At 37.1% G+C, this 13,375-nt stretch overlaps 1 protein-coding gene across 1 annotated transcript in view; it reads right to left on the reverse strand.

Moving 5' to 3' along the window:
• Nucleotides 1-13,375, reverse strand: part of SHOC1 (shortage in chiasmata 1) — a 123,400-nt gene that overhangs the window by 91,811 nt on the left and 18,214 nt on the right. Inside the window, exon 4 of the mRNA XM_043998679.1 lies at nt 8,058-8,239. Within this exon, the coding sequence (XP_043854614.1) occupies nt 8,058-8,239 (182 nt within the window). The remainder of the gene's footprint in view (nt 1-8,057; nt 8,240-13,375) is intronic.

Consider the following 13,375-nt stretch of genomic DNA (forward strand, 5'->3'; position numbering starts at 1 on the left):
GTTCTCTCAGACTTGTTCCCTAATCAAAAACTGCTAGCATGAAAGAATGGAAACAACTCATACCAATGACTGAAAAACACTAAGCTATCACCATTGCCACAATCATTGGCATTATTTTTAGGCATAAGCAAGCAGATAAGGTAGTATTTGGGAATAGGTGGAGGGTATTCTTGTCCACCTGAAATCCCACTGCACAGATGGCTTATTTTTCTGTATATCATCAATGTCATTATTGCTACCATTTACATATCATAAAATGCTTTACATATAGTATTTCCTTTGATCCTCATAGGACTGACCATGATTATACTTCCCTAAATAGTTTGCTTCAGCAGAGCTTCTATTAAACTGAGAACCATGGAAATTATGTATGCTAAGTTAATAGACAATTTAAAAAGACTACTTGTTTAATGAAATATTCTTAAACATTATGAAAAGCTTCTGCTAACAGCACACAGACTACTGCAGGGGGCAGGGGAAGAACATTAGTTAGCTCCTCTTTTGTGTTAGTCTAAGCTGCTTCCATTTCTATATCTTATCTCTAGATAGATAATATGTGTTTTAAGAGGGGAATGATTGTTATAGAAATTATCAGAGAAATACAGGTATATCCACTTACTAAACGGATTAATTCAAAATTATTGTTTGCATTACAAAAGGCTTATTCAATTTACAAAAGGAGTCTGCTAGATTCCTTTAAAAATGTGATCTGTGGGCAGCTAGGTGGCTCAGTGGATAGAGCACTGGCCCTGGAGTCAGGAGGACCTGAGTTCAAATCCGGCCTCAGACACTTGACACTTACTAGCTGTGTGACCCTGGCAAGTTACTTAACCCTCATTGCCCCACCAAAAAACCAAAAACCAAAACAAACAAACAAAAAAAGAAAAATATGATCTGCGAACACACATATGTCTACAGAGAAATTCAAAGCTTAAGTGGTAAGTCAACACCAATTTAGGATCAATTAGAGGGGCAGCTAGGTGGCACAGTGGACAAAGCACCAGCCCTGGATCCAGGAGGACCTGAGTTCAAAACTGTCCTCAGATACTTGATACTTACTAGCTGTGTGACCCTGGGCAAGTCACTTAACCCTCATTGCCCCGCAAAAATAAATGAATAAATAAAAAAGTAAATAAATAAATAAAGTTAAAGGGAAAATATCTTTGGCTTACAAAAAGCTAACAAGTCAAGGTATACCTGACACAGTACATTGAGTGCAGGACTTGGTATCAGAATGACTTAGGTTCAAATATTGAGTTCCAAATTTTCTCCCTCTCTCCCTCCTTCCCCTTCCCTCTCCCTGAGATGGTAAGCAATTTGATACATGTTATATATGTGCAATCATGCAAAACATATTTCTATATTAGTCATGTTATAAAAGAAGCCATAAACCAAAGGAAACCATAAACCAAAAGGGAAAAAAAAACATGAAAAAAGGTGAAAAATAGTATGCTTTGATCTGCACTCAGACTCTATCAGTTCTTTCTCTGTATAGCATTTTTCATTGTGAGTCTTTTGGAGTTGTCTTGGATCATCATATTGCCTGAGAATAGTTAATGACTTCTATTTTAAGCCCATGTGCTGGTTTGTGCAGCCCTATGTTGGGGCTTGGTGGGGGAAGGGGTGCTGAGGGATCGCGTTAAGGATTAGGAAATTGCCTTCTCTGCTGTACCTCATTTGACTTCTTGGTGTCCTAGTACATGGAGATAGCTGAAATTGTTTTATCTCTTACACATTTTGAATAGCTACAGATCTCTTCCAGGAATCTCTGCAATGTTACAGGATTTGATGCAATCACTAAAATGTTACTCAGAAATAGGAACATTTGTAGAACATCATCATCCAGAGAAATCTCTTCATCTTGGCCTCTGTACTGGATATCCTTTATCACAGTGGTTAACATCTCTGGCAAGCATACACCTCCCAGTTTTATGTCTTGCCTGATATTTGTGACAAAGAAGGTCAATGGACATGATTAAATTTTGTTAGCTCTTTCAAAGAATTTTGAATGATTTTAGTGTATAGATAAGATTAATCTTGCTGGAAAAGAGCTTTTAAGGTGACAACTGAATCAAATGCTTTTGCAGAATAAACATTCATCAAAATTTATCATATTATCTATACCTTTTGGTCGATTGTAAAATGGTGAAGATATAGTAAATTGTTGCATATTGCTTTTAACAATAATAATACTAGCTAACATTTCTATCGTGCCTACTAAGTGGCAGGCACTGTGCTAAGCGCTTTACAAATATCATCTCATTTGATTCTCACAACAACTTTGGGAAACAGGTGCTATTTTACCTCCATTTTAGAGATGAGGAAACTGAGACCAAAGGAGACTTGCCCAGGGTTACACAGCTAATGTAAAAAACTGGATTTGAACTCAGGTTTTCTTGACTCCAGGCCTGGTGCTCGATCTACTTTGTCACCCAGGGAATCTGGTATGTCATTAAATGGAACTGTAAAAGCTAATCTGATATAAGTAGTTACATGGAACTGTGCCCCTTAATGAGAGAATCTTGCTCATGGCAGAGATTAAGAGAGGTTCCTTCCTGTCCCCTGATCCCCTAAAGGTGCTTTTAGAGAATATTATTTACTTCAAAGATATAACAAGAACACATGTACAAACGTTTTCCCCAAGACTTCAGGAGCATAATTCCCCCTTCACCACCTAAGTCTTTGGAGAGGGAAGGGGAATTAGGTTTATATCCTGACTCAGTTCCTATGTAGTATCAGTCCCGCCAAGTTCAAGTCCAAAGCCCCACTGGCTGGCATCCAAGAAAATTAACTGCTCAATACTTCCCTGCTGGTCTAGCTGGGAACATCTAGCTTGGAATCCTAGGTGCCAAGATGCCCATGGCTCATGCTTCTGGGTTGAACTCTGGTCTTTGAACGTAGAACTAAAAAAGGACAAAACCCCAAGCCAGCTTCTAGGAGCCACATGGCCCAAGAAGAAGGGAAGGTGACCCTCAGTCCTTCCCCACCTCATGTCATGGTATCACCTGCTGCAAATGAATGAGTCCTTTGCTCTGAGATACAAATGCTGTAAAGAGAATGCCTATGTCCAATTAGATAATTTTAAAGATGCAGGCAGCTCTGGCTATTCAGCCAATGGAAAAAAAAAAAACGTTGCTCCCAACTATGCAGCAGGCCAAGGGCAAATGTCCATGCCTGTGCCTGCCCTAGTTTCCAAGAAGCAGTTCTCTGGTATCTGCCACATGGGTGTCTCCATCTTAGGTAATCTGGGCATTTGCAAAACTCCATCACACATAGAATAAAAAACAACTCAACTCTGCCAATTCCTTTTCTTTTTTTTTTGGCCTATCCAAGAAGTATCTGTGAACCATCCTTCCAATTCTTTCTTCTGGTTTTATGAGACTGTTACGATGAATATGATTCAGCTGCTCCAGCAGTACGTCTATTTTTTGGTGTTTGGGCAAGGATCTCACATTTAGAATACCAACATTCAAATGAAAATTTATAGAAGGTCTAATAACTGGGTGGTTCATAGTAACCTCTGCCCTTTCTTCCATTGCTTCATCATTGTCACTTCACCTGCAAAAGGAGGCTGAAAAGACTGAGGGCCATGATATTTTATTTGTTACTTGGGCTGCCATGGGCAAAAAATGCATCACCAAATGGCCAACCACTTTGGTAAGGAGCATCTCCAGACAAATACACATAGGTATATTTAGCATATTTCAAGAGGTTTACATACTCAGGGAATTTTATTTTTGTTTTTTAAAGGCTAACATTTTTGAAAATTTAATCACAAAAACCATTTATTTATCACAAACTAAAGAACCTAAAACTTAACAGAATGTAAATTGTGACTCCCAGAACTATATATTCAACTCCAGTATCTCCTCTGATATTTAGTCCTGCATCACTAATTGTCTATTGGACATGTCAAACTACATGTTCCGTGGACATCTTAACACATGTCCATAACGGAATCTATTTTCTTTACCCTTAAGCCCTCCCCTTTTCTAAACATTCCTATTTCTGTCTTAAAAGCACCACTATCTTTTCAGTCTTCCAGATTTACAACCTTGTCACCTGGGGGATTTCTCACTTCCCCTCACTTCAAATATCTAATCAGTAACCAAATCTTGCCTTTTCTACCTTCCCATCTCTTGTATCTGATCTTTTCTCTTCACTTACACTTCTACCACCTTAGTTCAGATCCTTATTACCTCTTGTCTACATGGTTATAGCTTTCTCTTTGGTCTCCTTGTCTGAAGGCTCTCACCTAGTTCATCCTCTATCCTGCTGCCCAAGTAATTTTCCTTAAGCACAGATCTGACTATGTAACTTTCTTACTCAACTCACTCCAGTGGCTTCCTAATGCTTCTAGAATAAAGTATAAACTCTGTTTCACTTTTAAAGCTCTACACAATTTGTTTTCAATTTATCTTTCCTTGGACATTTCTCTCATACCCTGTGATTCAACCAAACTGACCTTCTTTCTATTCTTCACACACAACACTCCAGGCCCTATCTTTGTACCTTTACAGTGGCTATCCCCTAAGCTTAGATTGCACTCTAATCTCTTTTTCTCTCCCTGAAAGAGCATCTCTCTTTAAGATGCAGCTCAAAGTACTATCTTCTGTATGATACCTCTTCCAAGCTATCTTGTATATAATTCTTTGTGTATATTTTCATTTATGTATACATACACACATATATCTGCTACATATATTTGCATATGTACTTGTTATTTCCACCATGAGAAGATAAGTTCATTGCCTGTTGGGATTATTTTATTTTCTGTACTTGTATCTCCAGAGCCTAGCATAGTGCTTGGTACATAGTGCTTTAATTAATACTTTTTTGCTTAATTATCAAGTAATAATTAATTTAAACAAATTAAAACAAAATAATAATGCTTAATAATTAAATTTGCTTAAATATTTGCTGACTGATTTTTTGTTAAAAAATCTCAACAAAATTCTATTTATTCTATGTACAGAATCTGGGTAATTAAAAAAATCAGTTTTATAAGGATCTGTATCCATTTGTCAAAGTTATGAGTTTCTAGGAAATTATTAATGAGAAATTTTTATGGAAAAATCTATTTAAACAAGTTCCTAGATTTAGAGCTGAGAGCAGGTGGAACAGTCAACTTTTCCTAAAGAAGGAAAGAGAAATCTCTGTCTTGATTAGATATAATCTAATCATAGGATGTGGATTAATAGATCAGGAGATAGAGTTAGATTCTATGTATGGAAACCATGAAAAATGATTTTTTTTTCTATTGCATGAGAGAAGGAAAGCAAGAACTCTTAGGGTCAGAGAAAAAAACTTGCATAGGTGCTAAGCTTCTCTTTGATTAAAGTCATAGGAAACATTTATTTTTCCTAAAGTAGTTAAGGCTACCTTAGAGCTAAAGTCTCAGAGGAATTCCAGTGCCAAAGAGCCCATAAGTTGAGAACAAATTTCCAAGGTGGGCTTTTGAGGCTAATCTCAGAAATCAGAGTAAGTATACATACACATATACATACATACACACACATATGGATAAAAGTAAAAGAACGTAAAGGCTGCTGACAGTCTAAATAATATTCTACTTATACCGTCTTCTAAAATACTAATAACAAGTATAACCCCTATTCCAAAGTTCATTGGTATAAGACTCTCTCCTTAGGGGGATGGGGCAGAGTTGGAGAAAGTAAGAGAACTTCACTTTCTTTAGTCCTCTTCAGTCTTCAGACCTTGTCAAATGTCAAAATCATTGGACTACCTGAAAACCATGATCAAAATAAGAGTTTAGACATCATCTGCCAAGAAATTGTCAGGGAAAATTGCCTGGATATTCTAGAAGCAGAAGGTAAAATAGAAATTGAAAGAATCCGCCATTCACCTACAGAAAGAGATCCCAAAAGGAAAACTTCCAGGAATATAGCCAAATTCCAGAGATCCCAGGTCAAGGAGAAAATATCGCAAGCAGTTATAAAAAAGGAATTCAAATACTGTGGAGCTATAGTAAGGATAACACAAGATCTAACAGCATCTACATTAAAGGACCAGAGGGCATGAAATATGATATTCTGGAGGGCAAAGGAACTGGGACTACAACCAAAAATCACCTATGCAGAAAAATTGTGTATAATCTTTCAGGGGAAAAGATAGGACTTCGATGAAAAAGAGGACTTTCAGGCATTTGTGATGAAAAGACCTGAACTGAATAGAAAATTTGACTTTCAAATACAAGACCCTAGAGAAGCATAAAAAGGTAAACAGGAAAAAGAAATCAGGAGGGATATTAAAAGGTTAAACTGTTTACATTCCTACATGGGAAGATGACACTTCTAACTCATAAGAACTTTCTCAGTATTAGGGCAGCTGAAAGGAATATACTTAGATGGCACAGGTGTGAATTGAATATGAAGGGATGATATCTGTAAAGCATTTATTTTTTGTCTATCCTTGTTTTTTGTTGGGGCAGTCAGGGTGGGGTGGTTTATGTCTGGGGCCGGATTTGGGCTCGGGGCCTCTTGGGTCTAGGGCTGGTGCTTTGTCCACTGTGTCACTTAGCTGATCTATGATGACATCTTTAAATTAAAGTTAAGGGGTAAGAGGAATGCACTGGAAGAAAGGGAAAGGGAGAGGTGGACTAGAGTAAAGTACCTCACATAAAAGAAACAAGAAAAAGCTTATGGAGTAGAGGGGAAGATAGGGAAGGAGTGGGGGAGTGAGTGGACCTTATTCTCGTCAGAATTGGCTCAAAGAGGGAATAGCATACATACTAAAGTGGGTATAGTAATATATTTTGCCCTGAGGGAAAGTGAGAGGGGAAGGGGATTTTTGGAATGGGAGAGGTGAAGGAAGGGAAGGCAGATTGGGGGAGGGGGCAATAAAAAGCAAAACACTTTCAAGGAGGGATAGGGTGAAAGAAGATAGAAAATAGAATAAATATTAAGGGGAGGGAATAGGATGGAGGGTAATACAGTTAGCAATAGTAACTGTGAAAGAAATGATGAGCAGGATGCTATCAGAAGGACGTATGAAAAATGCAAACCATTAACACAGAAAGAACTGATGGTATCTGAATACAGATTGAAGTATAATTTTATTTGTTAGTTCTTCTTTCTTAAGTTATTTTGTTTATTTTCTTTCACAACCTGACTAATGTGAAGATGTTTTGCATAACTGCACATGTATGACTTACATTGAATTGCTTGATTTCATAGGGAGGGTTGAGGAGGGAGGGAGGGAAGAAAATTTAGAACACAAAGTTTTAAAAAATCAATGTGAAAAAAATTACCCAGTTTACAATAAGGATGTCATAAAAGTGGCAAAATACACCATTTTGCTCAATGTAGTGTGAGAAAATTATTAATAATAGGGTGTTTTGGAGTTCTATGAGACCCAGAGAGCCTCACCAGACCTTTCTTGGGGCCAGCCCAGAGTCAGGAGAATTTCAAAGGAAATGTGGTTGGACCTTGGACTGTGAATAGGGATTAAAACCACACCTACCTGAAGACTTTTTCCCCTTGGAGGGCTCAGTACTCTGACATCATCTTGATCACCCTCAATTCCAGTAAACCAGTAGTTTTGAATAATGCTAGCCAATTAGCTTTGAGCAATGTATAAGGGCGGGCTCTCTTTCTGTCCACAACAAGCTGACACAGTGACTCACTCTCTTGGCCTGGGAATGCGGAAAGAGAGCCATGCAGCCCAGTTCTCTCTCTCCCCTCTTTCCTAGCTAGGCTTTCTTATCTTTCAGAGCCATGCGGGCTCTCTTTATTAATATCTAATATGCTTTAATAAATTCTTAATGCCCCCAAACTGGTGCAGCAGCCTCTAATTTCTAAGTAACAAATATATGATAAACCCCAGCTAATTTTCCCTAAACTTGGGACAGAAATTAGGTGATCCAATTTCATTTTATTTGCCACAGTAGCTAAACTGAAAAAATATATAATTCTGTTAGGAAGCACCTTCAATATATTTTTTTATCTGCTAGAATAAAAAAAGATCATTCTCAGAAGAGCAAATCAACTACTCAGTAAGTGCTGTTTTATGCATAGTAAAACTTACAACTGCTTTACCTTGATTGGTTGTTTGAAGTGTTGGCCATCTCTCAAAACAAGTAACCAAGTGGAAGACTTCTTTATAGTCATTCTGAGTAAGCAAATAGCTCTTCTCTATGTCGATTTGAGAGGATGGATTTGAACTTGGAATGATTTCTTCAAAGTCATTAATATGAGACACAACGTACGAAACTGTTCTCCTAAAAAAAAAGACGTTTAGTTATTTAAGCATGTTTCGCCTCAATATATTAAGCTCCATAAAATACATGCTTATAATATATGATTTGGAAAAGAAATTTAACTGTATAATACCAATATTGTCTTTACCTCAAATGATCAAATATAAAGATAAGAAATAGAACTAAAAGGTCAAATATAGAGATCGTATGACACAGGGAATAAAATGTTGGGGGAGAAGTAGAAGGAGATTTTTCACTTACTTTTTGAATTAAGTGGCGAAAAAAGAAACAAAAGGGAAGAGAAAGAGCCAACTAAATAAAAGAAAAAAAAGAAATTAATAATTTAAATAAAACCCAAGAAGTAGGAAAAAGATAAGCAAATGAGCAGGGAAGGAGAAAACTAAGTATTGATTGAAAAGAAGAAACTCAAAAAAGAAAACATAAGTCTAACACTCATAATTTTACATGTGAATTTATTTGAACAATATAATGAAATAATACTGACAGAAAACGTTGCTTACAAGAATGGAAAAGGACTGAACCTATGGTTTCATTGATATAGTGAACTCCCAAGATTAGGAAACTCCCTTTACCAATGCAGATTGGCACTTTCACTGGGATTTGGTTTTAAAGGAGTTGCCTAGAACAGTGGTATCAAATTCAAATATCACATATTGACTTAGAAAACAACAAATGGTCATAATCTATATTGTGCTGTATTTCTATTTTTTGTTAAACATTTCTCAAATACATTTTAATCTGGTTTACAGTTGCATCTGAGTTTTACAGGTTCCAGGCATAAAGTTTGACACTTCTGGGCCCTATAGTATTAAGAGGTCAGGGGATTACCTGGTTGTCATAAATCATGTCAGAGGTTTGCAACTTAGATGTCATTCTCAACTCTACCCTCACTTTCTCCAAATATCTAATCAATTGCCAACTCTGCCATTTCTATCTTCCCCAAATCTCTCCCATCATTTCCTATGTACACAGCCACACCCCCAGTTCAGGTACATATATAATCTTTTACCTAGTCTATTGCAATAGCCTACTAATTGATCTCTCTACCTCAGCTCTCTCCTCCAAACTCCATACAAGATGCTAAAAAGATTAATCAACCAAATGATTTTATTGAAGTACAGCTCTGACCATGTCATTCCTCAATAAACTCTAGTGTTTCCATTTTGCCTTGTGCATAAACTATAAGCTCCCTTTTTTTTTTTTTTTTTTTTTTTTTTTTAGTGAGGCAATTGGGTTTAAGTGACTTGCCATGGATCACACAGCTAGTAAGTGTTAAGTGTCTGAGGCTGGATTTGAACTCAGGTACTCCTGACTCCAGGGCCGGTGCTCTATCCACTGCGCCACCAAGCTGCCCCACCTTGATTAGCTTTTAAGCCCTTCACAACCTGGCTTTAACCTTTCTTTCCACCCTCCTTATACACTCCAGTCAAACCAAACTGGCTTTCTTACTATTCCTCCTGTAACACACTCTCCCATCTCTGTGCCTTTGCTCTGTGCCTCAGGCCTGGAATGCCCTCCCTCCTCACTTCTCTTAGAATCCTGGTATTCTCCAAAGCTCAGTTCAAGTGCCATTTTTCTTTTCTTTCTTTCTTTTTTTTTTTTTTTTGTGGGGCAATGAGGGTTAAATGACTTGCCCAGGGTCACATAGCTAATTAAGTGTCAAGTGTCTGAAGCCAAATTTGAACTCAAGTCCTCCTGAATCCAGGGCCAGTGCTTTATCCACTGCGTCACCTAGCAGCCCCCTTAAGCACCATCTTTTACACGAAACCTGATAATCCTACAAGCTACCAGTTTCTTCCTCCTAAAAATGACCTTGCACTTATTTTGTGTATAATTTTATACCTTTAGATTTAGCAGATCTGAAGGTCAGAATAGGCAAAGCCAGAAAAGTAAAAATATAAAGGGGAAGCCTTTTCAGATGTAAAGGAAACATTCTGAAGCCTAAAAAAGGTCTGAGGCTTAAGAGCACAGCATATGGGGAAACCAGCAAAGACAATGAACTTGTCCAAGGGCTCAGAGTGCCTACTCTCCTAGCCACTTATTTATATAATACCCCAAGAGGAATCAGGGAAATATAATTGTTTGATCCCCATAAGTGAAGGTAGAGATTCCTCATTGAGGGAACTTACCCCTACTAAGAACCATTGTGAACAGGAAAGAAGAAACCTTTCCTATCTCCTGCCTAAGGGAGTAAAAGAACAATAAAAAGGCTTCTGCTATTTTCATTGGCTTTGCTGAAACAGCACTAGAGCATCCTGGATAAAGGAAGCACCCTCACACCACTTCAGCTGCTAGAGAACTGAACTGAGATAAACCACGGACTAATAGCTGTGAAGGCTGCACTGACCTAAGAAAGGCTGAGCCTAGGGGATTTCCCAGATGCCATGCTCTGTGAGGAGCCCAGCAGCTCAGCTCTCTGCCTTCCCTAGTCAAGCAGTGGCTGCCTAGAAGCTACACAAAGTTCCTGTCATAAGGAAGAAAGAGAAAGTGCAGATACAGGAATGATTTCTATAAAAAGGATTTTTGTGTTGAGAGACATACTTGATCTTTAATGTTCTTTACAACTTTAAGATTTTGTTGTACGTTTTACTAAAGCTATCTCGATCAAACCATATACATGTAAGTAAAGATATAACTTATCTTCAAAGTTCACAAAATAGAATAAAAACCCTTAATATGCTTTTTCATATGTGAAACTCTTTAGGTAAACATTCATTAACTATTTTAACAAGTTTTCTAGGAAGGTTCCCCTTCCTTTTTGAGAGGAAGTACGGCATACTAAATAAAGTCCTAGACTTAGAATTAGGAGTCCTAGATCTGAATCCTAGCCTAGACACTTTCTGGTTGTATCACCACAGACAAGTCACTTAACTTCTCAGAGTCTCTGTAAAAACTCATCTGTAAAATGGGGAGATTACCATTTGTACTACCTCCTTGAGAAGGCTGTAATAAAGTGCTTTCCAACCCCTAAAGTGTTATAACTGGGGATTATTAGTGGGTTTTGTTCCTCCCACATTTAATTGTGAAACTAAACTGTTCTCCCAATTATTCCTGTAGGACTTCACTACTCTAATGAACATGCCATCATGGGTCTTAAATTCAATTCTTCCTTTAATTCTCATCTTCTCTCACCTTGTGCAGCTTCTGAAATGGTTGCCTGCCTTTTCCTCCTGGATATTCTCTCCTCTCTTGGCTCTTGGGACACTGCTCTCACCTACTTATCCAATTATATCTATGACAGCTCCTTCTTAGTCACCTTTGTTACTTTGTTACCTCCTGTTCCCAAGAGTGACTATTCTCCTAAGTCTCTTTCCTGGACCCTTTTCTCTGTTATTTCTACCCTTTCTATTTTGGTTACCTAGTCAAATCCCCTTGGTTCAATTACCCTCTCTCTGAAGAGAGGGTACTGTTCTAATCCTTTCCTGAACTCCAACCCTACATTGCCTGCTGGATAGCTTCACCTGGCTGTCCTCTAAGCAACTTAAAATATGCAGATTTTTGTATTCTCCTTAAACTTGTTCTTCCTTGGTTATGTATTTCCATTGAAGGTACTACCAAGGAATTTATTCCTGTTAAGAATAAAAGTGCTTCTGTTTTATCTGTCAAGGAATGATTTTTAGAATAGGAAAGACAGAATGAAAATGGCTGATAGGGATTGGAAACTCAAGATAAAAAGAAGATAATAAGACAGCACTTATCTACCCTCAAGGAGTTCAAATCACGTATCTACTGAGTGATGAAAGAATTGAACTGCTGTGCCACTGTCAATGATATTTTAAAGATCATTGAAAATGAGAGAGCTGCAGCAGTTCTGGAGAAAGGCAAGTGCACTGATTTTCCAAGAAGAGAGGAGATTGGAGTCTATAAACTATAGGCCATTGAGCTTAATTCTAATTCATGGCAAAATTCTAGAATGTATATATATTTTTTAAGTTACTGATATCTGCACCTAAGATAAGAAAGAAAAGTGGTTGGATAAGGGAAAATCTTTGCATCAAATTTCTCTAGAAAAGACTTGGTATATGTGTTATATAAAAAACAAACAATTCTCGAATGAACTGAAAACTATTAACAATCATATCATTGCTTTTATTACTATATCAAGCCCTATGTATTTAAGTAAAGACATAGCTTATCTTCAAAGCTCACACAAAAATATAAATATTAGTATGATTTTTCTGTATGTTTTAGTATGTTTCCTAATAAATCCTTTTTTCCTTTTTAGAAGAAGTATTGAATATTAAATTGAGCATCAAATTTAGAATGAGTGGTACTAGTTTTGAATACTATTTGGAGAAAGAATGCTCCAAATCACTAGTAAGAGAAATGCAAACTGAAACAATCCTGAGGTTTCATGTTACTCCCTGCAAACTGGCAAAAATGACAAGAGATGGACTAGTCAATGCTGGAAGAACTGTAGAAATTGTAGTGCATTGCTGGTAAAGGTGTGCATCAGTACAGCCATTTTTGGAAGGCAATTTTGAATCATGCAAATAAGGTAAGTAAGTTGTTCATACCCTTTGACCCAGAGGTTCCATTACTAGGCTTACACCTGAGAAGGCCATTGAGAAGACACTAAAATATTTATTGTAGCACTTTTTGTTGTATCAAAGAATTGGAAACAAAGAAGATATGCATCAATTTGAAAATGGTTAACAAACTGTGGCACATGAATGTAAGGGAATACTACTGTGCTGTAAGAAGTGATGAATATGAAAAATACAGAAAAATATTGAAACATCTACATGAACTGATGCTGAAGAAAGCAGAACCAAAAAAACCCCCACACCAATATACACAATGACTACAACAATGTAAAGAGAAAGAACCACAAAAAATCAAAACTGAATGTTGCAAAATTACAAGGAACAAGGGTATCTTGAAAGAAGAGATATGCATTTTCACTCTTTTTTGCTGTTTGAGTCTTCTTGCACAAAATGAAGAATATGGTAATGTTTTTACATGATCGCACATGCATAACCTATATTTTATTTCTTACTATCTCAGGGAGGGGGTAGGGAAAGGAGAGAGGGAAAGCTAGAATTTGGAACTTGACATTTTAAAAGAAAATGTTAAAAATTGTTTTAACATGTAATTGGAGAAAAAACCAAAATACTTAAAAAAAAGAGGAGATAT

Source organism: Dromiciops gliroides, chromosome 1 (genome assembly GCF_019393635.1).
Source record: "Dromiciops gliroides isolate mDroGli1 chromosome 1, mDroGli1.pri, whole genome shotgun sequence".
Taxonomy (NCBI): Eukaryota; Metazoa; Chordata; class Mammalia; order Microbiotheria; family Microbiotheriidae; genus Dromiciops; species Dromiciops gliroides.